At 39.7% G+C, this 27970-nt stretch overlaps 1 protein-coding gene across 4 annotated transcripts; it reads right to left on the bottom strand.

Moving 5' to 3' along the window:
* Positions 1-76: 76 nt before the first annotated feature.
* Positions 77-27924, bottom strand: dnah3 (dynein axonemal heavy chain 3). 4 transcript variants are annotated; one of them, XM_059349945.1, is made up of 62 exons: positions 27731-27924; positions 27546-27577; positions 26504-26605; positions 26163-26370; positions 25955-26000; positions 25694-25862; positions 25416-25590; positions 24857-25052; positions 24317-24442; positions 23305-23500; positions 22680-23101; positions 22482-22587; positions 22203-22381; positions 21850-22034; positions 21597-21720; positions 21069-21222; positions 20771-20915; positions 20409-20620; positions 20193-20284; positions 19927-20041; positions 19629-19745; positions 18789-18968; positions 18549-18685; positions 18155-18356; positions 17924-18016; positions 17016-17126; positions 16774-16888; positions 16488-16686; positions 16211-16319; positions 16011-16124; positions 14853-15029; positions 14612-14703; positions 14281-14500; positions 14033-14167; positions 13362-13473; positions 12984-13225; positions 11666-11766; positions 11465-11570; positions 11238-11367; positions 10915-11148; positions 10711-10814; positions 10336-10630; positions 10042-10221; positions 9831-9954; positions 9578-9734; positions 9346-9489; positions 8282-8948; positions 8039-8204; positions 7561-7777; positions 7290-7472; positions 6911-7109; positions 6255-6768; positions 4268-5895; positions 3528-3753; positions 3197-3441; positions 2918-3034; positions 2507-2664; positions 2021-2188; positions 1752-1894; positions 1441-1645; positions 1036-1173; positions 77-942 (listed from the first exon to the last, which is right to left on the bottom strand). In XM_059349945.1, the coding sequence occupies exons 2-62, from the start codon at positions 27561-27563 to the stop codon at positions 589-591; spliced, it is 12228 nt and encodes a 4075-aa protein (XP_059205928.1). In that variant the 5' UTR covers positions 27564-27577; positions 27731-27924; the 3' UTR covers positions 77-588. The 4 variants fall into 4 exon arrangements, with proteins under 4 accessions (XP_059205928.1, XP_059205929.1, XP_059205930.1 ...); XM_059349946.1 differs by having other exon boundaries at positions 27546-27572; XM_059349947.1 differs by lacking the exon at positions 27731-27924 and having other exon boundaries at positions 22680-22810; positions 22922-23101; positions 27546-27709.
* Positions 27925-27970: the final 46 nt, after the last annotated feature.

Here is a 27970-nt window from a genome sequence, read left to right as displayed (position 1 = left end):
ATCTAGTGTTTGCCATCAGAAAAGACTTCTAAGTTAAGAGAGCACTACAAATAGTGACATCATCCAGTTAAGTTATGTTGAGTTTATTATCAAGTGATACATTTCTGCAATAACCCAAAACCCATTCTGTCTTAAGATAACCATGTATATATAGAAATGTAAAGTGCATCATAGTGCAAATACATATAAGTACTAGCTTGTTAATATTATAAGTCCCTTTAACCAGAATTAGTATGAAATATATAAATATGACATTTGTTTGAGTTGTTGTCTTCTCCAAGTTCACACAATGAATCACTTGAAATCTGGACAGTAATTGACTGCAACAATAAATGCTGGATATGCAACAATTGTGTCCTTTTCAAGACAAAATATTACCATAAGATTTCACTGTCATCCGATATGAAAAATAAGGTTGCCGATTGTGGTCACGCTAGCCCGTATATACTTACAACCAAGCTTTAGAACATATTCACGGTTAAGCTTACGCCTGTGTTACTTTAGCCTTTGGCATACAAACACAGGAACTTTCTTTGGTATATAGTTTCTTTTAATAGTTCAAAATATCAAATCACTGGATGATCGTTCTTAGTCATCCAGCTGGCAGAGGCAAGCCACCCCGCGGTTAATCCAGTGTTTCTGCGGCTTGTCAGACGGCAGCTCGATGGACATGACGAAGTTGGTGGAGTGGCCAGTGGTGGATAAAGTCCCTCTGCGGGCGCTGGTTTTGTAAACAGGACAAACATAGATGTTTTCATGTTGGAACTTGGCCATTTCTCCTGGTTTGAGCTTGATGATGGGTAAAGAGTCAAAAAGGATCTTAGGGAGGGATTCTCCAATGACCATGTTCTCTCTGTCCCAGCGTGCCCCTTCCATGAAAAGACCCTTAACATAGGCCCCGTCCTCTGGCTTCTCATCCATATGGGTCTCCTCTTTGGTTACCTGAAACACAACTCTGAGCATGAGTATCCACCCTTTATATCCCTAATATTATTCAGTTATTATGACCAAAAAGTTAGCAAAATGTTTACATACCTCAAATTCAAAGCCAATGTAGTCAATAGGGATGGTGTACTTCCTGGCAAAATTCTGAGCCACTCCAGTAAGAAATGACTGTGTGAAGTAGAAGCCAGAGACCCAGAAGACTGTAGGTGGGCCATTATCTATCCAATCCTGTCGAGACATTAACGTAGGTATTAGTAAATATAAAAATATTTTTTTTAAAGACAACCAGTGTTGCTTTACTATGATATGGATGTAATTGCTTAGCTTTAAAAAAATAATCAAATAACATGAATTCTGCTCAACAATTTCCCTGGCTGTACATTTATGCTATTGGACTACCTAGTATGTGCTTCATCTATCTTGCAAGTCAATTACAAATATTGTATGATACCTTCACTCAGGGTGTGTGTGACCCATAACAATTTTATTTCTTACTTGTAGAAACTGCAGCCTGGCTAAAAGATCAGTCACGTAGCTCCCCATAGGTTTGAGAGAGGGGTAAGACTTGGCTGCCCACATAGCGGGCACCTTGCCCACCAGCATGCTGTTGAAGACGTTCTCCAGTTCGGCAGACATAACGATCTGGCCCTTGAGAGCTTTGCGGATGTTTACCAAGCTGACACGCACCACATGAGTAAGTCTGTCGAGAGGGGAGATTAATGTGATCAAGTCTTAATTGTGTGTGCTGCACAAACTAATTATTGGCTCTCCAATGTGAATATTTTACAGCATACAGCAGAAGTTACCTGTTAAAGCGGATGATTTCTTGCCTCAAAACAGTATTCATGGACTCCTCATACATGACTGGGTATATATCCATCACCATTTGTATGTCAAAGTCTGCTGGCAGCTTAGACAGGATGTCTTCTGCAAGCTCATCTACTACTTCCTACAACACAGAGAGACGACAACACAAACCTTGAATATAAGACAGCACATTTGCATGCAGTGTTTCCTCAGGGAAATAAGCCAAAAGTGTAAAATGAAAGTGCTTCAAACAACAGGCAGTGCAAACCTGAGGAGACTTGGCCCCGCCCCCCGTCTGCCTTGGCAGAGTCAGCAGTACTCCATCCAGGAGCTGATTGGTCTCTTGGTTATCCTTGGTGATGTCAGCGTTGCTATGAAGTCCGAACACACAAGGATCGGCACAAATTGGAAGACTGCGTATATAGTTAACGTATGTCTGGAATAAAGAAAATAATATTCAAACATTAATTTCTTCATCACATAGGATGATTAAAGAAGTACTCATAACAGCGTTCTTTAACACTGTGCCCTCAAGGCCAAACATGATCAAGATTTCATTCCAGACAAATATTACACTCTATGATTAAAACCATAAATCCTCCTCTGGGTGATCATTGAAATCTGCTGTAGTTGTTCTTATTTGCAAAGCAAGTCTGTAATTGCTTTGCCCATAGTGACATAAGAAGACAGCTGCTTCATGTCACGTTATGACGTTTTGAGATTAATCAGGAAGTGTCAAGAGCACTGACAGTACCTGATAGGGGCCATGAGCTGGGACATAATACAGATCTCCCTCACACAGGTGGTAGCACTCCTGCTCTATCAGGTCCCAACTGTAGAAGATGGACAGAAGCGACAGCAACAGACGCCTGTCTTTGTCATCTGTCACCCTGCCGCCGTAGTTGCACTCACCTTAGAGGAAAAGAAAAGAGATCAATAAAACAAAAACAGGAAATCCAAGCACAGTTTTTGTGATGCTTATTCACAGGTTTTGTTACAATAGACACATTATATACATGCAAAGACAGAGGGGTGAGTTGATTTGTGATGTAGGTCGTACATTTAAAAAAATAAAAAGCACTTACGTTGGTGACTTACGTCCTCAGAATATCATTACGGTGTTATAATTAATGCCCTGCTGTGTTAACAATTATTGATTTTTCACCTGTAAGGTATGAGAGGGCCTCCAGTGGAATCTCATCATACTCCTCCAGGAACATCTGGATCTGCCTCATACTGATCCTCAGGTCAGACTCATTGAACTCATATGGAATATTCCAACCTGAAAAAAAAGGGATAAACAAAAACAGTATTGTTTTATCTAAATATTTCTTAAATAAACATTGTCTTACCAAACCTTACATTACAATGATCCAGGGTAAAGATCTAATAAATTTAATCACAAAAGGGTCAAACAATAGATAAGATAGTTTATAGTTCTCACCCAGAGGTCCAAAGTTCCTCCTCTCCTGAACTAGAGCGTGGAAGAAGCTGAGACCAAACAGGAACTTCTGCCAAATGACCTGTTTATTGGAGCTGCCGAAGAAGGCAGGGTCAGAGATGGGGTGACTCAGGTAGGAGCGCAACAGGTTAGCCCTTATTCCTTTAGGAGGCTCATTGGTCATCTTCAGTCCATTCTGCAGGATGCTGACTGGGAACTTGTCAGATGGATAACTGGTTAACCACAACCTGGGGAGAAGAACAGATACTTGCATTTATTGTATTCTTCATTCAAAAGCATGTTTCAGTAAAAGATACTTTGTGGATTCTGTTACCTAAAGTTAGGATGTGTGTTCTCTGGGGTGATGGTTTCCTCACAGATCCTCTCCAGAGCAGGCATCCAGCTGGTGGCCAGGTGGCAGTTCTGCAGTACCACCCAGGTGCCCTCTTTGATGGCTTTGTCAATCATTTGGGCTGCTATGGGTCCTTGTCCCTGTCCGAGAGAAATGGTCTGGGTCTTACTGCCCCCCATTTCTACGTCATCAGCAAACTTCAGCAGACCTGAAAACACAATGCAATAGTTTATTAAATACTTTTGGCATTCAAACATGAAAAAATGAGTCACCTCCTAACCAAGTTTCTTTATGTTTTTAAAGTGAAACGTATTTTTTTTCAATCTGAACACTTTTTTCCTGTGTTTTTGAGTTTAAGTGACTGCTGGAGACCGGATCAAATTAAAGTTCAGGGGAAACTGTATTTCTCCATAGACTCCTTCCCAAAATGTTGTCAGACACATCTGAGCCTGTCAGTGGCAAAAACAAACACTTTTTAGCGGGCAAACATTTACAGTAAGCAATTGCCCAAGGGATTACGATGCGGCCTGATTTGTGGCAGCTGGCACTTGTTCAATACCGGACCAATTTAAAAAATTGTCCGTATTAGTCACTTAGAAACAAAATCAAGGAAAAATGGGCCCAGGTTAAAAAAATAACAAAATTCCCCTTCAATTCATGATTACAGTTTGACCAGACTGTGTGATATTGTGTTAAAATGTAGAAAAGTCACAATGAATCACCTGCAGTTGGGTCAGATCCTGGTGACAACACAAAGATGAGAGGAGAGCAGCAGTTGGAGTCTTTGTAGCTCCCTGCCAGGTCAAAGGTGGGTGGTTCAATGTAAGCCTGTCCCATGTTATCTACTATGAAATCCTGCACTGCAGGAACCATTTTATCTGGCCTAAAGCACCTGATTACTATCATTTTGTCCAACCCCACCAAATCACTCCAGCAGTCAGGTAACTGGTCCTTATGGGGCTTTCCTGAGTCATAGATCTTCTTCCATTTTGAGACGTTATCTTGAACATGTTCAAGGAAACCATCCAGGTTTGGAAGTTTAGACGCCCTGACGATTTCAGACCAGGATTTGTCAGACAGCCACTCCGGAGCAGGGTTGGGGTAAGGGTTATCCAAAGCGATGCCACCTGTTAAAAGGAAGCGCCAGACTTGGTCGTCAACCTGGCCCTTACCCTGCATGATGCCTACAGTGAGCAGCAGGGAGAAAAGCAGCTTATCCTTCTCAAAAAGGGAACGGCACACATTATTGTAGATACTGAGGGTAAAGTGCTCAACAATGTTGTCGATCCTTTCTGCTACATCATCGCTCTTCAAGCTCTGGGCGATGGAATACAGGTAGAGGTTGATGAACCAGGTCAGAGAGTACTGGTACATAGGCTCGATGTTGGCCAATTCTGAGATACAGAAAAACAAAATTGAGGAGTGCTCAGCCACAGGACGGTAACCCATGCGAGTGTCATCAATCTCTTTCTCAGTGACACTGGCAATCTTTTGCTTCTTTGAGATTTTCTCTGAGAGGATTTTGGAGGAAGATAAGATCTTAATGGCGGTCTCATCCTCCAGGATGTTCCCTTCAGAGGAGGAAAGCACTTGTAATATCTTATCCTCAATTTCTTTCAGCTGCTTGTTGTTGGCAGCACTCTCAAGAATGAGCTGGTTCTTCTTCTCTTCCAGCTCAGGCTTCTCTTTGGCTGCTACAATCCCTAAAAGCTGGTCCTGCAGGCCTTGTGGTGTGATCATGAAGTTCAGCAGACAGACTTTGACAGCCACCTCTGGGAGGTAGTGAGGGTTCCTTAGCCCAGTAGTCATGTAGAATAAAAAGTCTTTAGAATATTCAACAATATTCTCCCCTATTTTCATGTATTCCACACCCTGCTGTTTGAAAGTCTGTTTCAGCAATACTGGTTCAAGTACCGGATCAAGTTCCTCTCCAATGTTCTCCAAAAGGACTGGGGTCCCAAACTGGATACAGTTCTCCAAGATTCTCACATAGTTTCCATCAGACAGTTTGATGACGGCAAGTTTATTCGCCTTCTCCATGTTCTTGATCCACTTGTTGGCTTGACCTTGAGGGTCGATCATTAGGGGCCACCGGCGGGAGTTAAAGACAATGATACCGTTGTCAGTGGAGAAGGAGTCCACTGGCAGTCCTGCAATCTGCCACGCCCTGATGGCTACCTGGTTACCCAGAGTGTTGCTGAGGGTTAAGTCCTCAGAGCAGGGGATTTTCTTCTCCTTGCACAGGACATGCCACTGTTCCTGGCACTCGATACGGTAGTCTACTGTAAATGCCCCAAGGTAAGACACAGTTCCTGCAGAGAGGAGTATGTCACCTGTCAGGTTGATGTATCTGCAGAAGGGAAATATAGTATCGATCTGATTAATATCAAACTTCAGGCACATTAGTGAATATTATAACACAGCTTTGTTGAACACTCTTTTCTGATTTGTCAGCATGGGCTATTGCAAGACTTGTTAATTGAAAAAAAGGTGCATCAGGCAAAAAAAAAGTCACTGATAATCAAGAAATTATGCAATAAATTAATTTTTAAATCACTATTTTGTGTCAAAGTAATGATTTCATTAGTAATTAGCCAGGTAATTTGTGTAATAATGTAAAGCAAGTGGGTAATTTTTGCAAAAAGAACAGCTCACACATTGTACATTATCCCTTATTTAATATACAGTATATGTATATTTTAATTGTACCTAATCCCGAGTTGTCTTGCAGCCTCTGTCCACCTGTCCTTCTCCCCACCCAGTCCTCCTATCAGCTTTTCTGCCCTGATCAGCTTTTGAGAACACAATTCAATGTTGTCCTCCAGATCTTTCTTCTTGTTAATCATGGCTGCCAAGTCATCATTCAGGCTCTGCAGTCTGTCCACAACTTTTTTCAGCTCAGCTCTTTTCACCGACAACATTTCCATCTGTACAGCCAGCTCATCCTCAGCCAGCTTCAGTCTCTCCTTCTTGGGGGCTACCACTTTGGCTACACGCTCGTACACTTCCATCGCTCGCACCCATTTACAGAGACCCTCACAAGCTGAGGAGACATTTTTAATGATAGAGGGCTGGAATTCAGGGTTGTCAATAAACTTGTCTCTGATTTTCTTTATGTGCGGGGCAGGAATGTTGTCTCTGTCGTAGGCCTTGAGGCTTTCCAAAAACTTCAGGTCTCCAAGGAGCTTCTTTGAGGGTCCCCAGAAGTCCTCAACCATCTTACCTGCAACATATTTATTTTGAATTATTAAGACTGTTCCATATTGTATAGTCAGCTGGATATTATTTTTCAAACGTATGACATTAACCTTTATCAATTAAAATGATGGCATATAAAAATCATTCTTTCAAAGCTGTGATCTTACCTGAGCCACTCGGATCAGGTTTTCTTTCAGGTTTTATGCCCTTCATGATACAGATAGACTCCATGACTAGTTTGACTAAACCAGGTGGGTTCTGCATAGACTTCACTACTGTAATGTCTGAAGGTTTTAACGTGTCCAAGGCTGACAGGGCAGCCTCCAATGCAGGCATTGCTTCTGCCAAATCTCCCTCACACTCATCCTGAAAGACAAACAATTAATGTCTAAATGCTTAAATGGGGGAAACAAACTGAAATACTGCACTTATTTAAAACAATCGGTAGATATATACATTTCAGAAAAGATTGAAACACTTTATAGATTCTGGACAATTTTTTTGTCAATTGAAAAATGTGTCATTGGTCTTGAAATACATGTATACCTTAATGGCCTTGGCTGCAGCTGCTGCATCATTAGCCACTTTTTCATCAGCAGACACAAGTTCTTTCTTAGCGTCCACCTCCACTGTTTCCCCCTCTATGTTAACCATCATCTTATCTGTCTCAGCTGAGGTCTGGATGAGCTCTGGCTGCAAGGCTGTCAGCTCCTCCTGCATTACTGACACCTGGGGACATAGTATGATATGTCAATATCGTGAATTTGTTCGGTTGAACAAGGTGACATTCGAGGGAATATTTGTCAGGGTGCAACACCTGAGATGCAGCAAACTCTAGTTTCTGGAGACCAACAATATAGCGGTTCCTTGCTGTGTCCACTTCATTCCTCTTGACATTGAGCAGAGTCTTGAAGGTAAGGATGAGTTCAAGGTAGGAGGTGGGCGTGACATAGTTGTGTCTCCTCAGTCTTGAGAAGTACCTTTCAGACATCTCTCTGACACTTGTCTGGAAGGTCTTGCACATCTCCACCACCCTGATATCACAAAAAACAAAATATGGATATACTTAACAGTGTTAGATACATATAAAGGGGTAGTTCAGATTTATTGCAAATGGGATTTTATGACTTTTAACTATTGCTTCTCCAAACTGGGACGTGACAACCACCATCTATGTAGTTAATACACTGACTTTGGATAAGAACCTCATATGACCCCTCTTCAAAAAAATCAAAACTATCCGTTTAAGTCTGTGTAGCGGGGACTACTTGTTTGCATCCTTTTTATGTCCTTACTCCAGTCTGATATCACTGTCCATTTCCACATCCTCTAGAAACTTGTGGGCCACCATCTCCAGAGCATCATTTGGCCAAGCATGGAACCAGTCAATGGTGCAGCAGTTGATGAGGGAAGGGAACATCCTCAGACGGTTCCTAAATGCATCACCAATAGGACTCATGGCTGTTGAATAGAATAATTCACAGTTACTTACTCAAACTTAGATCAATAAAGGAAAAAGGAAACACAAGGATGCTTACCTAGCACAATGTGTAGGTTGGCCTTCACACGGTCAATGAAGAAGTTGTACATTGAGAGTGGAGTGGCATCAATCTTTTTGCCCTCAAGCCGAGCGATTCCCTGCACTTTATCAATGATGTCAGCACGTTCATCGGCAGCAAAGATGTTCGGCACATCACCGGTGTTAAGCAGCATGTTGATGTCTTCTAACATGGCCTCATCCTTAATTTGGCTGTCATTGAACAGGAACACAAGGCTCTTTCCCTCGATGCCTGCTTTAAGCATAATCCGCTTCAGGTCATCACGCCAGTCAGACATGCTGTAGTTCTTCGTCAACTCGATTTGGAACAGGACGTAATCATTGATGAAGGTGCCGAGCTTAGTGGTGCTCTGACGCCCTGAACCGCCAATGCCAACGAGCAGAAGGTGGCCATTGTCTTGTTTCAGCACGCGACAAATGCGGGAAATGTGCTCAATGGCAAATTTGAACATTACAAGGGACATTGGTGCCTTGCTGCAGTTGTTGTATTCGTCAAGGTAGAACTCCATCACTTCTTGTAAGGCGCACAAGTCTGTGATTTCATCATAGGCCCTAGTATCAGAATCAGGCTTGGCATAGTCACCGAAGAACAAGCTACGGATGCTCTCATCCGCTACCTTGCCATCTGGGCTAAGATGGCTCAGAAGCTGTAAAACAGTAGAGATTTAGGATTAAAAACAGAAACTACGGTCCTAAATCTAGACAACAATGACTCACAGATTTTTTATTTACTGAATCTGACTTCCTGAAAACACAGCTTTCGACTGCAATGCTGTTTAGTTCCAAGATTAATCTGATTTCATTAGATTAGTACTTTCCCACTAGCACATGGATGCAGAAGTAGTTCTTAAAAGAACAAAATGTATCTAACAGCGGAAACCCTTTAAACTGATTTCTATGTATCTAACAGCAGAAACCCTTTAAACTGATTTCTACCCAAATCTACTAAACTGATCTTTTTGTAAAGGGCTATCAAAAAAAATTCAATTAACAACAACTGAAATTATCTTTGAGAGTGCATGTGTACATTTTTCAAACACATACCTTTTCCACACTCTGCTTAAAGAAGTTTGAGGTTCTTTCTTTGACGATACCAAAGAATGTCTCCTTGTCATCATTGTCAATGAGTCTGTCACAAAAAACCCGGTAGACCTCATGGATCCACAGGCGAATCAGTTTGTCTCCATCCTGACATAAACAGCAAACATACATTAAGAAAAAATAAATCAAATTAGAACAATTGATCTAAACAATTTCCTATTGTGTCCACTCTTACCTGCATGTGTGTATATGGAGCCAGGAGCACGCCCCGTATCACTCGAGCAAAGTCCCGCAGGTTGAAGATGTAGTGAGACTTAGACGGGGTGGGAAGGAAGCTGTCCATGGTATCCTTATAGACTGCCATGGTGGCCTGGACCATGATCTTGCCTTGTCTTGGTTGTAAGACAAAATACAGTACATTTTTCTGACAAAGATCATTTAAATCACTTTACCATGCTTTGACATTTTAATACATATTTGACAATTACCTGTAGAATGAGGCATCAAAGCCTTTGTTGAAGTGCCAGTCAGTAATGGAGCTGAATATTTTGGTCAGTGTTTCATCATCAAAGGAATCAATCGTGATGATATTCAAGTGGCGGGTGAAGCGGCCTAGCATTTCAGACATTTTGTCAATTTAATCTGCAGCTTTCTTTAAAGATATTACTAATATCAAATAAATAAAAATTTCACAAATACCTGTAATGTCATTTTTCCCACCACCAGGAGGCCCCATTGCAGACATAAACAGCACATCCACTATGTTTAGTCTGGAGGTGTCCTTGTTGTCATACCAGTGACTATGGTCAATCCACTGCCTTAACAGCTCAATTGGGGGTTGGGCGCCATAGATTTCTTTAGCTGGCATGTTCAGATCATCTTTGTAGAAGAAGTAAAAATAACAATTTGTATGTGAGAAGTGAATGACTATTAAACACTTAATGATCCACTTTTAGCCCAACACTATTATGCTGTTTGTTCATCTATCTTTACCAACATAGACGATACACTTCTTTCCCACAGGAGGTCCGAACACACCCTTCCTTCTTCTGTCTAGCTTGGCCATGATGATCTCTTGTGTCTGATTCGCTGATGTTCGGGCTGAGAAGTTGATACAGTTTGGTGTGTACTGCTCTTTAGGCAGCTTTACCAAGAAGCTTTTGTTGATGACAGATTTGCCAGTGCCAGTGGGCCCAACAAACAGCATCGGTATTTCATGTGCCAGGTAGGTGCGCAGGAAAAAAAGCTGACGTGCTGTCTCCATGGTAGGGATGATGAGATCAGACACCTGATGAGAATATGCAGAGTTTTAGTGAACATGGGTATCCACAGTGACATATTCAGCGGCTGTGACATAAACACACTCACATTGGCTGCAGCTGGAATTGTGTTTTCTTCATTTGTAATTGAATCAGTCCATGCATTCCACTGTCCTTGTCCATCCTTGTGAAAGTAATAATCATAGATAGAGCCTGCAAAACAATAAGAAAAAAATCATACATTGCTAATGCTAAAAAGGCAGTTTTTTTTAATTAGCATAGTAAAAAAATATAAGTGAATACATTTCATTACCTCTCTCAGGGAAGAGGTTGTTCTTTTTGAGTTTGATACTCTTAGGCCGAGGGTGCTCATCGTCCATGCCCATGATCAGATTGCGATAGAAGACGTCAAACTTCTTACGACTGTCCCCAGTGATGGTCCCACCCAGAGTCCATACAACTGCAAACAGGAACAGACCCTGCAGCCACATGGTTATCTGCTGGCTGGACATCTGGGTGCCATCAGCTCCTGATGCAGAAATTTCATCTGGGTATAGACAGGAATGTTAACATACACAAACACACACATGGATAAAAAGAAGTATGTGCGAATGATCAACTAAGTGTAATACTAACCCATCAGGCAAGTGTACAACTTCATTAGACTGTAGGCCAAGTGAATGGGAGATGTTTGAACTATATATCGACACTCGTTGTCAACAAAGTCCAGACAGGGCTGAACTAGCCAATCAAACAGGTCCATTATCTGTAGGACAAAAGATCAAAGCAGTAGATATAAAACACATCATATGACATCTTAGAGGACATTAAATAGCCAATAAGACATGTGTCTGTAATCTCACCAGTTCTCTATGTTCAGTGCTCAGACTGTCAGGCAGTGTGTTCATGTAAGAATCTCTGAGAGGAGACCAGCCCAGCTGCTGAGGTTCCATGTAGATCATACCACACCTTCAGGCAGATAGCAAAACACAATACAGTAACTTTTCTAAACTTTCAAAACATTTACTTTTTGTAAATACTATTGTCAATGAATTGTTTCATACCTACTGACGGTTGCTGGAGAGGCTTGCTCCAGGTCAGCAGGTTCAAAGATCAGACTCATCTTACTACTCATCTGGATGATCTCACCACTCATCAGACATAGCTAGCAGAGGAAAATAATGAACAAAACAGAGGTGTCATAATTAAAAAGCTGTAATTAAACAGTAACTCCTTAACAAAATCTAAGAAGGTCTGCACCAAATTGCATTAAATCTGGCAAGCAGTTGTTGAAATAACTTTCATATTAACCCATTGACGACGGGAAAGCATTACCGCATTTCTGCCATTAAAGCCGGGAGCGCTGTTGCGTCACTCTACCATTAAGGCCGGGACAGCGGATATGTCATTTTGTAGTATTTGTATTTTTTTCCACCTATTTTCGGTCTCTTGGACAATGAAATGCATCAGAATCATGATCAGAATACATGCGGGAGTGTCGCAATGCAACATCGGACTTTTCCAGAACTTATAAATCATGGTGGAAGACGACTATAGCGGAGGAGCTCAGCAGTAAGTGACGGAAGTGATCTGATGATTTAATTGCTGATCCGGACTTTGAACCCTCGGAACCAATCGACCGGCATTTATGGATGAGGAATATGTTTTTGGACGACATATTTTCACCGAAGAACAGACAGATTTGTGGCCATCTGGAGATAATAATAATATTATTAATAATATATTAATATTAATAATAATAATAATAATAGGCTAATTGATTGTGATGATGATATAAGAAATCATGACTGTTTATGTCTTATATTACTTTATGCGTCGTTGAGTACCCTGAAAAGTGCAATATATAAAATGTATTATTATTATTTATTATTATTATTATGATAATTTTTTTTTTTTTATTACAGTAGGCTAATGAGAACTATGTCTTGTTCTTCCAGTGGTCATATCATGTTTGCATCTTGCTAATGGGCATGTTAGCACATTAGTATTATGCATAGGATTTTTTTATTCAGTCAAATGTAACATTTGCTGAGTTTGTTGATTTTTTTAAAAACTTTATTGAAGGTTTGGATCAAATAAACTCAACTTCGTATGAAAGCCACGGGTATAAGCTCTCAAATACTTTTTGAATTTCATTTTTATCTGCTACAGAGGCATAATAGAAAAATCTATTATTTAGTAGGTGTTGAATTTCCAGAAAAACTTCAGGTTTTAGGGGGTCATTTGAAAATCACCCATAGGTTTTCCAGGCATTTTTTTTCCAGGCGCTTTAGGCCTTAATGGGTTAAACTGTTTCAATGAAAGGAAAGCTAAAAAAAATTGAACACCTTGGACTATAGTAAGCATCAAAGTGACCAGTACCTTCTTGTTGTCATCCAGCACAGTATTCATGTTCTCAATCCAGACAGCATCAATGGGCCCATCAAAGATGATCCACTGTCGATTTTCTGAGGTGGAGATGGCCTGATCCCTGTAGGTAGTGGCCAGCACACCATCAGACCACTCATGGCTGACTGGATCAAAGCAGCCATACAGCTGACCCATGGTGATGGCCTTTGGGTTGATGATACAGTAATTCACTGCAAACTCCTCCATCAGCTTGGCTGAGAAAGTAAATGAGAAAGAATAAACTCTTATGAATAACAATTGCAAATAATTCACGACTGAAAAAGAATAATATCTTTGCTAATGACTTTCTTGGGGGGAAAACAGTGGCAAGATATTCAGTGAAACACCTACCTTTATAAAGATCTCCAAGGGCAGCAGCAAGAACTTTATATGCAGAAGTCTTTCCTCCTAGAGGGTCTCCTACTATCATGAAACCATGGCGTACCAACATCATCTCATACACCTATGCCCAATCACAAATCATATTCAGTACATTTACTGTATATGGTTGAAGTATAACAAACAGCCAAGCATCTTTGTCTTATCCCTTGTGCCCCACTTTCAAAAAGTTGCTCTGATGTCCTTAGAGGACAAAATGTCCTTGTTAAAAATCTGTCATGTAATATTATTTTCTTCTTTTACTGAGTTACATTTTCTATCATCTATATTAAATGTATACATAATGCTACTATTGTTTTTCTGAAAAACAAAAACAACAATGGAATTTACTATAACAATAACCAGGAAAATAGCATGTATTTGCCCCATAGAGAAAAATCTGTGAAAATGGCTTTATCTGGAGGAAAATAATATAGTATAGTATCCCCAGGTATAAGAGAATGCATGGTTTTATGCTGTAATGGCTGTGTTTTTTATGGATTTACTACAGGAGCTGAATTTGAACAACAACAAAAAAAAACCTCACAGCCTTGCTTAATGTGTGGTTGGAAAAGAAAAAGGCAAAAATGTCTCTGGTAAGGTACAAGAGTTAAGTATTACAAAGAAATGTTCCTTCTTGGCACCTGTATGATTTTGCCGATGAACCATGGGACTGACTGGAGGTTGAGCTTAGCGATGTTGTCATTAAGAGCCTTGAGGAGGAGTTCATAGTCTGGTTTTGGAAGGACCACGCCAGGGAATAAATCAGAGATGATACCCTGTGGGCAGCAGAGGAGAATTGAACAAAAATAATTAGTAAACTAATTGATGCATATACTGAAAAAATCAAACAGTAGCAATAACAATTGGATTTTGGTATAAAGTCTGTCACCTGAAACAGTGGGACATCCTGTGATAGAAACTTGGCCATGTTGACGTCCATCAGCGCCCGAAGCAACAGCACACTCTCGTTCTCCTGGGGATAATTCAGCTTCAGATTCCCTGCTGCAGTCAGCACAGACTTCACAGCTCGCATACCGTAATCATAGTGGTGTTGGGAAGACAGCTGCTCGGAGCACAAACGGTAGGTGGCCACAATCTTCTGGGCCAGACTGGAATTTGAGACGTAGGAGGCTTTATGAATGAACCAACTGGAAGCTAAGTCTAAGCCAGAAAAATATACAACCACAAAAAAATATTTTGTCTTGGACATTCACACATACCTGCGAGATTCAATGAAGCCCATAGAGTATAAAGAGATTTCTCCAATGAGACCATAGTCTGGCACCATCATAGCCACTGTACGGAAAAGAGCCTACAAGACAAGATTGACAAGTGTACATCCAATTCCAGCATCTTATTTTCCCAAGTACACTTTACAGTCTTCCAATTTTTTCTTCATCATCAGATTCTGCTCTGTTGAGTGATATTTACTACACTACAACAATAAATATGATGTTGTACCTTTAAGTTGTCAGGGAGCTCGGCCCTGCCAGCATAACCAGGGTTCATTGTGATGAACACAGAGCAGGTTGGGTTGAGTGACAGCTCTGTCCCCTCAAACAGGAAGGTCTTCAGATTCTTGGCAACGGCCTGTTGTATGCAGAGGACCTGCTGAGCCACCACAGAAAGCACCTCCACCTGTCGCACACACATTTAAACACATGCTGAGTAGCTACGTAAACAAATATGTAAATTGACAGCATTTATGTCACTGCCTAAGGCAGACATAATCATTAGAATGTGTTGTGTCTGAGAAATAACAATATATTACATTCATCATCATCAGGCCATCATTACCAACATCATATCTATTCATGTATGAATTTTAAGATGAGCCATACTGAACTAGATCTTAATTTACTGGCAAACCCACAGTTTGCAGGATAAATATTGTTCTCAAGTGGGAGCTCTCAGCTGTCAAGTAGCTTTTCTCTGCATTTATCATTTGCATAATGTTGTTACGAAACAATAACATAAGTGCAGGTGTGTTTGCTATGTAATTGCTTGAATAGAAAACAGGCAATGCTATGGTTAAAAATAAAGCATTTTCCCTCATGTAATTCATTTTCTGCAAATTGTAGGTGCATACCTCTTACACGGTATATTTTTGCAGAAGAGGATGAGAAAGGAGATGACAGGATTTGAAATGAGAATATTCTGATATATATAAAAATCTGCTTGTACTTATAAATGGATCCAGTACAATGCAAACAAGACAACATTATGCCATTCCTGCAATGTTTTGTATGTGTTGCAATCTGTCAATTACGCTCTTTGTTAAAACAGTTTTGGATTAAAATAATCCAATCAATTTGGCATAAAGGCAAAAGCAGCCTCTTTATATCCTGCTGAGTTCCAAATGATCTAAATATAGCTAGGTTTCTGTGTTGGAGGAAAACAGATTTTGTTAATATGTGTTTGTGCAAACTTGACTCCAAAATCTATAATGACTCTTAACCTGCTTCTTTAACAAATCATAAAAAAAACAATTCTAAACCCAATATTAATAGAATATTTGTTCATTAAGCTACTATTCAGCTAAAGCAGATAGGGATATTTGGGTCATTTTATTTAACAGATATATACAGATTCGACCAGTAGAACAATAGTTGTGCTCACCTCAATACGATTGAACTCATCAAAGCAGGCCCAAGCTCCAGATTGAGCCAGTCCTTTGAAGAACTTACTCATGGCTTTATAGTCCAGACCATCAGAGCAGTTGAACACCACACACTAGAAACAAGTAACATCTTTAATGTCAGTATTAAGAGGAAATAAAAAAGAAGAACAGTCTTTTAGTGGAAGCCATTTTGGTATACCTGTTTAGCCAAAGCTTTTGCCAGATCTTTTGTGGTCTCAGTCTTGCCGGTTCCTGCAGGACCCTCAGGAGCTCCCCCCAAGTTCAACTTCAAAGCCCCCATGAGAGTTCTAGTGTAGCACAAAGTCATTTGACCAAATGATACAGAAAGAACTCCAAATCTTCAAACATTTAAATCACCTTTAGAAGTTACAATGGGTCAGGATCCAATTTTTACTATGGAATTGGATATTTCCATCCACAGCCAAAAATATGAAATCAAATCAACTGTAAGTTACCTGTAGCAGCGGTCAGTAAGTGGTGTAATGACAAGACGAGGAGAATTGCCCAGATATTCATAGCCATATTTCAAGCAGGTGGTGATCATGCGCAGCATCACTTCTCCATCCTCCCAGAAGTAACGCAGCTGAGAAATCCATGCAAAGTCATTCAGTGAGGAGATGCGGTCCTCTGCCAGTTTTGCCACAACATCTCGAGCTAGAAGTGGAAAAAAGTATGATATTTTCTGCAAGCTAAATGTAATAAAGAGAGCATAATTATCTATTTAAAAAACAGCTATATTACCATGAACATCTATAACAGTTAGAGCACCAAGGGTCATCCTTGCCCCTCCTGGCAGCTTCCCACGCACCAGCTCCACAATGTCAGCAATCTGAGCATTGCATGTGTCCACATAAGCCTTTAAGTGGAATGGAAAATCAGCCCACAGGTTAGAAAATGGTGTAATATTTAGGTTAATATAATTAAGTCATTTTGGGGCTTAGACATTTTCTTTCTATGTGGAAGTTAGCAGTGGGTGTACTGACAGGCAGTGAGTTGGTTTGGATGGCTTCAGATACTTCAGTAGTCCAAAAGATGGAGGAGGCGCAAATGACCACTTGGCCAGGCCACTGCAACACCCACTTCTTCCTGGGCAACTACATTAAAAAACAAGATAAAATATAAAATATTACACAGCACCAGAAATAAGGATTTTACACTGCTTATAATGAAAATGTTTGATCTGAAAATAAAAAAATGGAAATTATGTGCAATTTTCTTTCACCCCTTTTTATCATCCCACCTTTTTATAATGCTCCAAAGAACTGATGGATGGTTTCATAAAATGAAACCCAGTAACTATAATAGTCCCCAATATCAGCGGTGGAAGATGTAAAAGTAGAAATACTTGAGTTTGAAATTACTCTTTTACAAGTTAAAGTCACAAGTTCCAGCTGTTACTGAAGTGCAGAAGTGTTATGAGCAAAACGTACTTACAGTATCAAAAGTACTCTAGCAATTATGCAGAACGGCTTCTTTCACAATATTATTATGGAATAACATATTATCCAGCTTTTATCACTAATAATACATTTTAGAGCATTTACTGTTGCAGTTCATCATCTAGAACCAGTTTAGATATTTTGTATGCGACTGGGTACATAAGCAATACTGTATCATATCATATAAAATAATACAATATGTTCTCTTATACAACAAGTAGGTAAAACTGTTAAATAGTGGGGTAAAAAGTGCAATATTTCCCTCTGAAATGTAGTGGAGCACAAGTATAAATCAGTGGAGAATGGACATAATCAAGTAAACAATGTCAAAAGTGTACTTGAAAAATTGTACAGTACTTGAGAAAATGTACTTTGTTAGATTTTCACCACTATAGATGACTTCCTTACATCTACTGTCAGTCAAGTTCATCACAATTTATATCCACAAATACCTCTCTATACTGCATTACTCCTTGATGGATGACATGTCGAACACTCCTAAGCATCAGGTTCTCCACCTGCAGCAGCCACTTCTCTACCATACCCTAAAAATGAAATGGTGACATATTTTCAACAAAGTAACAGTTTTTAAGAGACCAGAAACTATATAAAATTGGTAACACATATACAGATATATATTAATTCTAATGTAAATGTGCATAAAATCACTGTCTGTTCTATACTTTGGCTTGAGCTGGATAAATCTTTTCTGTGAAAGTCACAGTCTCCTTCTCAGAGCTGATCATGCCAACAATCTCCATGTCCTCAGTGAACTCCAGCTTAGCTATGCCCTCAAAGCACTTCTTCAGATGAGGCTGCACACACAGTGGGTCTTTGGTCTGTGACAGGATCTCCAGCAGCTCGTCATTGGACAGGAAGAAGAACCTGGGAATATGGTGAAGAGGAGAGAGGAAACAAAAGAATCACTTGACAAGAATGAAGAATAGAAAAGAATGTTCATATAAGTGCTCACTGTATTATGCATATAGTTTAATCTACAGTCTTAAACTGTGTTCTTCTTGGAAAGAAAATTCTTAATGTTAATGTACTTTTATGTTTAGTACTAGTGGTCAAAACCTTGGGAAATAGAGCCTCTTCTTTTCCAGGTAGGTATTGAGGCCTTTTTGGATGTCATCTAGAAACACATTAGATTCCTGTAGCCGTTGCAGCATGTTGGCCTGATCTGTAGCCACCAGTACACGTGTATCCTTAACCTGGATGGGTAAAATCAAACAGAAGCCAAAGTGGAGCAAAGTGTATGAGACTCAATTATTACAAACAGGAAGTTTTGTTTAAAGAGGATCTTCAAACACTAACCGCCTCAGCAATGATGTTCTTCCAGTAGCTGTCCACGATGGCAAACTTGCGTCCCTCCTCAGGCATCTGGGCAATGATGTCTTCAGAGCTGAAGATGGGTTCAAGGTAGAGCCATGTAGCCTGACACTTTAACATAGAGTCTAGTATGTCCTGCATACTCAGCAGCTTGTCCTCCCATTGCTAGATTGGAAAGAAATGGTGAAAATAACAGAATTATAGCAGCAAAGCTATATTTCAAACAGCAACAACATCATACTCAAGAGACAGATGATTAAAAACATAAACCAGCAAAAAGAAAATTAAGATAAAATGATACAATACTCAAGTGTTAGCAAAATCATAAAACAACAAGTCCATGAAATAGATTTGGATTCAGAAGATTACTGTGTAGTGAATAAATTATCCTGCTTTTCTAAAACAGGTTGTTCTGAGCCTTTTATGGTAATTTTATGGCAAAGCCACTTCCACTGGTGTATAGAGTGGCACAGCTGAGGTTGTGTTTATGCAGAACAGGCAATTTTGTTACTTGTTCTGGCATGAAATTGTGCTTGCATTTCCATCTGCTCAGACCACCTTTTAGTGCAAACACAAGAGTTACTTTTTTGGCACATTTCCAAAGACACACAAACTAATTTCATGTATGTCGAATTTCGGTTCATTTACTTTATATGAACTTTTAAAGGAGAGGCAGTATGCTCATTGAAAAGTTCATACTTATATTTTGTGTTTCTACTTTAACATGTTTACATGCTTTTATGTTATGTATATAATATAATGTATAAAACACATTATGTTTCTCATACTGTCTGTATGAGATAGATTTGTGGTACTGTGTCTTACCTTACATTCAGTCTCTATTGGCTTAATGAAAGGTGAACCTCGCATGGTCTGTGTCTTAATAACGTGGTCATCAAGAAGCACTTGGATGTCATCCACTGCTGACACAATATTGGTACCCTATGATGAATGTTAAATGCATTAGTTTGAGTTATAGAAAGTGACGGCAACATAACCAACATGTCAACTTCATGTAATATTTTAGAATTCAAGCTGTAACTTTTTGGAAGAAGTTACAATGACAATCAGCTTGTGGTATGTCTATTGTGTCTATTGTGAAATGTTTGTCTTTGTCTCATACTGTATCTCTGTATGGAGTGAACGAGAACCGGAGCTCCGCCCATTCACTTCTCATCTTCTCCATGGATTTTTCCAGAGAGTACTCCTTGCTAGCCATCGCTCCAATCTCCTCCAACCTAGGGCAGAGGTAAAACAAACCTGACTATCCTAAATATTTCCATAACTCTTGGTTACTTTTTCTTACAAGCCATGGTTTTCTTCCAAACCCAGTACAATTTGCTCTTTATGTGTATTCAAACATCCTGTAATGTCATTAAAGTGTCATACTTATTAGAGAACTTGGAAAGCCCCAGGTCCAACATGTTCAGCAGTGTGCTGTTTGGATCTGGTTTGACAGCAAAGCCCACAATGCTGCTAATCTGTACACAGACAAAAGTGTTGTAAATTATTCACATGAGCTTCATGGATCACAGGAGACTCAGGACACTTGTCCTCACAAAGTGAATCTGACACTGGATGATCTAATGAAACTACTCAGCTGACCGTCTCCCAGTGGCGGTCTTTAATGCCGGGGTTACAGATGGTTGTCAGGATGGGCAGGTGCTGCTTAAAATCGTCTATCTTGATTTTAAAGCTGTTGGCCACCCGACAAGGCCCAAGAAGACTAGATAAAGTCTTCGTCAGTTTATGCATTGTCCTCCACATGATGTCCAGCTCTTCAGAGATTTTCTCAGCATCCAGGTTGCAGAAAGGACCTAGGGGTTAAATGATAAAGGAGGTAAAACAATCGCTGAGCATCCTGTTTGCTATTGCTGTGTGGTATTAGGAGTTTGTGCCATTTTGAGTTTTAAAAATGCAGTCACACAGTAGCTGGGAGAGACTAAAAATATGGGCGAGTCACCTACCATTCATCCACTCTTCTGACATGCTCTGAAAGTTTAGTGCTGTGCTCCAGAGCTGTTCATATGGTTGTTTGTCAGCTATCAGAGTTTGGAGCACAGGGAATTGGCTCTGTTCCTTCTCCAGCAAAGTCTGCTCTTTGTTGATATCCTGTAAAAATGAAAGCAGTATAAACATTTCCAAGCCACCATCTGAAACATGACTTTCAGGATAAAGTAAAATCTGTGTTTTGCTTGGGCATCAAAGCTTCCAAATCTAAAAGATAACCACATGCATATTTGTTGTATCCGAAACATCTCTTACCTCTAGTTCAATGACAGCATCCTCCAGATTGGCAGTAATTTGAGAGAGATTCCCCACATTGTTCTTCATCTCCTCCATGTTCATCACGTCCTTCTTCCTAAAGGCATGTATCTCTTTGTCCACATCCTGCAGCCTCTGGTCAAAGTTGAATATCCTGAGATGGTCAAATGGAGATATATAAAAAAATGCCATTTAAATTGTTAGCATGAGAGACACTTATATTGTTTGGTCCCTCAGTGAACACTGGCACATTTAGGGAAAGATGCTGGCACTTTAAAAGCAGTTGTTCGTCTATATTTCAGGGACTTTCAGCACACTGTAAGAGGGATGGGAGGAAATAGACTGTAAAAAATATGGACGTTATATTTGTCATACAGTTTAAGTTAAAGTGGAATAAAAATAAACCCTTATATGGGACACTTTGTAGTGCCTAGGTGAAACTGAGAAAGGACAAACAAGTGTGAAAAAACAGATTCAGCGGTTAACAATTGTGTGAGAACAGGTGTGTGAAAAGTGATTTTCAATAACCTTGTTTGGAGATATTCCTCAGCCTGTTCTCTCATGGTGGCCAAACGAGTCTTGCCGTCTTCAAGCTCAGTAAGGATCCGAATAGGCCAATTAAAAACCCGGGAGTTCAGCCTCAAGTCATCAGCTAAAGTAAGAGAAAGAAAAGACCCCCCCAAAAGAGGAATTGATAAGATTAATTCCAACATTTGTGTATATGGATAAGGCTTAAAAGATCTGGCTAATAACACACATTATCCATAGTTATTTCACATACATGGTAGAATGGCATAGTCCAGGAGGAAGCTGAGGCGGTATGTTGCCTCATCAATCTCGTCTATCAGCTTGTGAATGGTCACATCGCTGCTCTTTCTAATGAACTGGTTTAGAGACACCAACTCCTCCGTGGTTTCTGGGGTGCCTCTGACGGTTTCTGTAATCTCCTCATACTTTTGACAGATCCTGAGAAAGAATGTTAGCTTGTAAGTGACATTTTCTCTCTCAAAATTTAAGTAAACAAACAACTGGTTTACTGTTAAACAAAGAAAATAAATCTGATGTTGAATCTATCAGACACTTTTTGATGTTCAAGTTATAAAAAGTTTAAGGAGGTAGAGAGTATCCCCTCACCCCTTGTTGAGCTCTCGGTTCTCTTCCACTTCAAACATGACGATCTTGTCTTTCAGCCTCTCAGCACGGTCACACAGGTCATCATTCAGCTTGCCAGCATACAGACAAAACATGGACAGGGGCACCGTAACACGCAGTGAGGCAATCTCCCTCCACAAGTGACTTATGCTCTCAATTTTCTGAAGGTTGGAAGGGAGAACTTTGACACTTGGTAGACAGCAAAGGCTGTTTGAAAACAGAAAATGTTCAGTGTAGATTTGACATAAAAGGTTTACCTACCCTTGTAAATCCTTCTAACGAGTGCCTCTCTTTGAGAAAAGCTGATATCTCCTGTTTTGCTGTATGGTCCAGTAGATTGCTGTATTTTTGATACACATTCAAATACCTAAAGAATGAGAGATAGTATTAGCAGCTCATTTACACTTGCTGGTACATCAGAATAATTGAAAGGCATAATTTCAGCTCATGTGTTATTACTTTGTAGGTCCCACAGTGTTTTTATAGAAAACGTCTTTGGCTTTGTTGATCAGGTTTGTAACCAGTGACTCATCAGGACTGACGGTGCGTAGGTACAAGTTCGTGATATCTGGAAAGAGGTTACATTCCACCTGGCCAAAGCATATGGAATGATTCATGTTTGTTGTATAAAAACAGATAAGTGTATTGTATAATATAAAATAGATGGCAATAACATCATTAAAACTTGTGACAGACTGTACCCTTGGGAGCTTCTCAGCACTCTTGATGATTTCCATGAAGGCTCGTCGGATGAGCTCCCAACATTCCTGAAAGCTTGGACTAAAGCCAATGTGAGGCTCAGCCACTTGTAGCTTCACCAGCAGCACCTGAGGCTTAACATACTTCATCTCGTCAAACACATCACCAAAGTCATTGCCATCCTGAAGAAAACAGAACACAGTAAGAGTACATTTGGGTGCTCCACTCTGACAATTCCAAAGAATATTTTAAAGGGGTGGTTCTTTTTTGAAGTTGGGTTTTAAGAGGTACTTATCCATAGTTGATGTACCCAATTTAAAAAAATCGGAACTATCCCTTTTATGTCTTCAGAACAAATTGTAAGAACTAAACATTTTCTCCAAACCTCATGTATTGTGAAGAAATATAACAGATCCTGTAATGATTCTATGACCAAGCTTCGGAGCTGCTGGGACATGAGAGCAGCCACACAGCTGAAGAACTCCTGGACACTAACTGGAGCCTCCTGCTCACTCTTGGGTATGAGGGGCAACCACAGGTCCTTGAAGGTGTCAAAGACTGAAGCACAATGAGGCAGCCACCTGAAAGAAGATGTTCAAGTTATATGGATACAGGAATATCCAAAAATATTCATTAAGGTTTGAAAAGAGGTTGAAAAAATAAGATTTAGTTTTAACTCAATTCACAAAATGTGTACCTGGACCGGTCACATAACACTGTGTGTCATATATCTTTTCTTTACTGTAATCATGATAAGCTTCCAAGAGCATGTGTAACAATAAAATATCTGAATCCCTTCCTGTACAGTTTTCTCACTCAATATGATGTCTACTAAATATCAGCTCTATTGACTGCACTCGTTAATGCAGTTATTATATCTTTTATTTATTCCCTGGCTCTTATGGCTATTTACACAGCCCCAGGGACCCATCATTTCCTCTGGATTGAGTTTGGCTGGCATGGGAGACTGAGACACTGCAGAATAATGGTATCCAAGCAAGTGCAAATTACGAACATGGAAATAAACAAACGGAACCTAGTTCCTACAAATTAGAGTGGCTCATATTTCAGTCATGCAGCCAGCCATCCTACAGAGCTGCAACACAGTCTAACAGGCTATACTACAGGCACACAACAAAGGATGCAATGGAATCCTAAAGTGAAGCAGCGTGTAAAACAATCCCCTGAAAGGCTGCCTGACATGGGTCTGACAAAGTGGACAAGGTGGTAACAAGAGACTGCACCTACAACAGGATTAGCTCTCTTGGTTGTGTACATAATGCAGACCTACAAGCTAATGAGAGGACACATGACAATGATTAAGTCTGGACATCGCATTAGGGTCTCACTGAAAGACTGGCGGTTTTGAGACAGTCTGGCAAATTGGCAGTACTCACTTTTGGAGCAGTACATCTCTTGTGGATTGGCACTGTCTCTGGACAAACTCTTCAAACTCAGATGGCAGGAGGGGGAGGCTGGTGGAGAAAAGGTCCTCCAGTCGAACAAATCTCAATGATGAGAAGCTGAAAAAAGATTTTATTTTATTTATTTTACTTTTTGCCTAACTCATTTGTTTGCACATTGAAAACAAATCATTATAAAAGATAGGAGATGTTCTCATAAACTCAGATAAACATGAATACACAGTGAACAAGACTTGTGCATGAGGGTGGAAAGCTAAGAGCTTATAGAAAGACCTATCCTAAAAACAAGATAAACAGACTAACATTGAATAAACATAACCTCCTCGGTGAAGGTAAAAATAATAAGGGATGGAGTAAGAAAAGTTTTTCAAAAGTAAACAAGGAAATAAAGGATGAACAATATGGAAGTATAAATTCCACAAAACAGCAACTCTGCACCTAAATAAGTATAATAAGATTTTGTCAAATTTCTGGAACAATGAAGATAAAGATGTTCATTCAGATTATTATTACCTGTTTAGCCAAACCTCCTGCAGAAAGACCATAATCTGACTGACAGTAAAAAGATGTAGTCTTTGCCATGTGTGCACCTCCTTGTAACTAGTTGCCCAGGGCACTGGCGCACGGATCACTCTCCTGGGAAAGGGCTTGGGGACATTAGATATGGAGAGTCTATAGCGCTCAGATGGGTCCATCAGAATGTAGTCCACTGGCAAGGCAAAACACAGGAGACAAACTAGATTGAACAGTTTGAACGAATGCAATTTACAAGACAAGGCTTTTCATCAGTGAAGAAATGTTAATTAACTAAAGCACCAAATAGAGTGCCTAGAATCATATATATATATATATATATATATATATATATATATATATATTTTTTTTTTTTTTTTTTTTTTTTTACAAATTGCGCAAACAGATAGCAGCAGAGACAAAGAAAAGTTTAAATGGAGTTCTGTGTTTAGTTTGGTCAGACTGTCTATAAATTCAAGTGATACTGAATGACACCAAAGAGTGACTAAATAAAGCAATACTGTCATGAAAGATCCACTGACACTTTATTGTTTCATACCTATGCTCTGCTTGAGGCTGAAGTAATAATCTCTTTTGACCTCTTCTTCCATGTTTGCCCTCATAATCTGAAGGTGTTTACTACTATCCTCTGTCACTGGAGGTTGTGTCTTCTTCGGGCGTGGCGGGGATGCCAGCACAGAGCTGGGGATACCAGTGATGTAGTACATATACCTCTGTGCAAGAAAAGTGAGAATTAAGTTAACACTGTCCGAAAAAGTAGACCCAAAAGATTCTCATCAGCAACAGACGCTCATTACTGAATGCATTGATACTTGCTTCTAAGTCTTTCTCATTAGGTTCTTTCTGTACGACCCTCATCTTCTTCTCTTGGCTGTACATGATGTCCAGCTGCTCTTTAGGACTCATGGGCCTGCTGCTGGGAGTGCGAACGTTTCTCGAGCTAGGCCTTGGCTGACGTGAGAGTGAAGCATGAGGAGATGCATCCCTGGGAAAGCATGAACGAATCTGATCCAAGTGCCACAAGAAAAAGAACCTCATAAAAGATAAGCTATTGCTGAAACGTGTTGCTTTAATTACCTTCTTCTCGTTGTAATTGCTTGTCTCCTTCCAGGTGGAGTGGATGCTAAAAGCCTCATTAAGATAACAAATCCATTCTGAGAAGTTTCCACAGCAGTGCTCACATTTTAAATCACAAGATAAAAAAGTAAAGAATAGTGTAATCCCAGACTGGCTTCCCTAAGTCACTCAGAGCAGGGTTTGCTGTGAGAGGAACATGAAAGGATACAAGGCCCTCCTGGTTTTGCTAAAGAACGACGTATAGTGTGTCGTCTGTGCTGGAGTTTACTAATCTTAAGGTCCTGGGCCCGGGGACTGTAGTTATTTCCAATAGACTCACTAGGAGTTCGGTGGTAACGTTGCTCTTTAAAGGGAACTGCTAGTGTCCAGGATTTGGTCTGGAGGATAGGTGGGTGATGACTGTGCCTCAGGACTATCTAAGGTTAAATTAAAAAAAATGCATGTTATGATGATGTATGGTAGTATGACGGGAAATAGTTTAACTTGGGAAAAATCTGAGCAAAACCTCTATAGCACTTGCTTATATAATACAGTGATTGATTTTCTTACTTGATACAGTTCTGATGGTTCTGCATTACAAGTCATGGGCAAAGGTGGAGGAAAAGAATATTCTCTTCTATCACTCATATTGAACATAGAGTCATCCTCCATCTGTAGTTCAGACAAATATTGTGACATTTGCAACACACATGACCATTGACACTTTTGTTTGATTTAAATTTGCACATTATAAAGTTAAGGCTTTTCAATATGACCAACATTCACTTAATTATTATATAGAGTTACTGTTAGTGCATACCATTTGCATGCGGAGTATGTAATTTTATTATATCATATCGTCACACTGTTAAAATAATCGCCTATGTCATTTTTTGTCAAAATTGTTGTTTTTTTTTGCCTAAATCATCTCATGACACCGGCCACCTATGGTAAAATCGCCTACATCCTTAGTTGATCAGATCATGTGATTTTACCCCTTTAAGATCATCACTTCTTTGACAATTTGCTACATTCATAGGCATCAGATAAGAACCCAGCAAAGAAGAGCTAGAGGGAGATTGTTTAGTTATCAGTTTAGTTGATCAGTGTTTTATTGTTGATACTAATATTGGTAACACTTAACTCTAAGGTGTCTACATAAGAGTGACATGAGCGTGCCATAAACAGGACATGGGATGTGTCATGAACATTAATGACACTTTGAAGTAACATTAATGCTCATGATACTTGTCATATCATGTTTCTGACAGGCTTGTGTGACTCTTATGTAGACACCTTCAAAATAAAGTGTTACCGTATCTCGCTTAAGTCACAAAGGCATGTTCAAAAGTCATTTATTTCTCTTAAGTTACATAATTTACACACAATGTTATTACAATGCCAATAGCCATCCTTTGGTACATCCTTTTTGAGTGAAATGATCAATAAATGTCATATATTACACTTTTGGTGAAGTTTTTTGTGACTTCAAAAAAATAGGCGATTATTTTAACAGGGTGACGATATCCAACAGTCTAAGTATTCAGTTGCATGAAGGTGATTTCACCATGAAAATGTAGCCAACAGATAAATTAATCTAGGTTAACGTTACCTGCTTCAGCCGTTCCATGTTGTTCAGCTTTTCTGACAGTGAGAGGACGAAAAAGTACAAATAACGTGAACGTATGAACGAAAAAAGATGGACATTTAAAAAAAATGTTGTATCATAATAACCTAACAGGTAGAGTAAACAACCGCTGAAAACACGGTTGTACCGTTAATTTCAGCTAACGTTACCTTCTATCAACCGCTCTGTAACGTTATGCCGGCAGGGTTTCCTTCATTGTTGCGTGTTATTAACTTAAACGGTTTATATTAAAGTGTCCGTCAGCAGTAGAGTTGCCAGCAGAGTTTGGAAGTATTAAATTGCCACCTGTCTATGGAAGAAACTATATAGCTATTTTAAGCTACTGAGAGTTTTGTTTTAGCCTGTTAGTGCTTTTACTAAGCCATCACGTTACTGTAAACTGAAACACT

Source organism: Centropristis striata, chromosome 14 (genome assembly GCF_030273125.1).
Source record: "Centropristis striata isolate RG_2023a ecotype Rhode Island chromosome 14, C.striata_1.0, whole genome shotgun sequence".
Taxonomy (NCBI): domain Eukaryota; kingdom Metazoa; phylum Chordata; class Actinopteri; order Perciformes; family Serranidae; genus Centropristis; species Centropristis striata.
This window is presented reverse-complemented; position numbering and strand designations above follow the sequence as displayed.

Excerpts from the sequence above, each read along its gene's own strand:
- dnah3 (XM_059349945.1), bottom strand. Across the intron at positions 20,285-20,408 it reads AAGACCGCCACTGGGAGACG|ATTAGCAGCATTGTGGGCTT; the intron begins GTCAGCTGAGTA and ends GTCTGTGTACAG. Across the intron at positions 5,896-6,254 it reads GCAAGACAACTCGGGATTAG|ATACATCAACCTGACAGGTG; the intron begins GTACAATTAAAA and ends TCCCTTCTGCAG.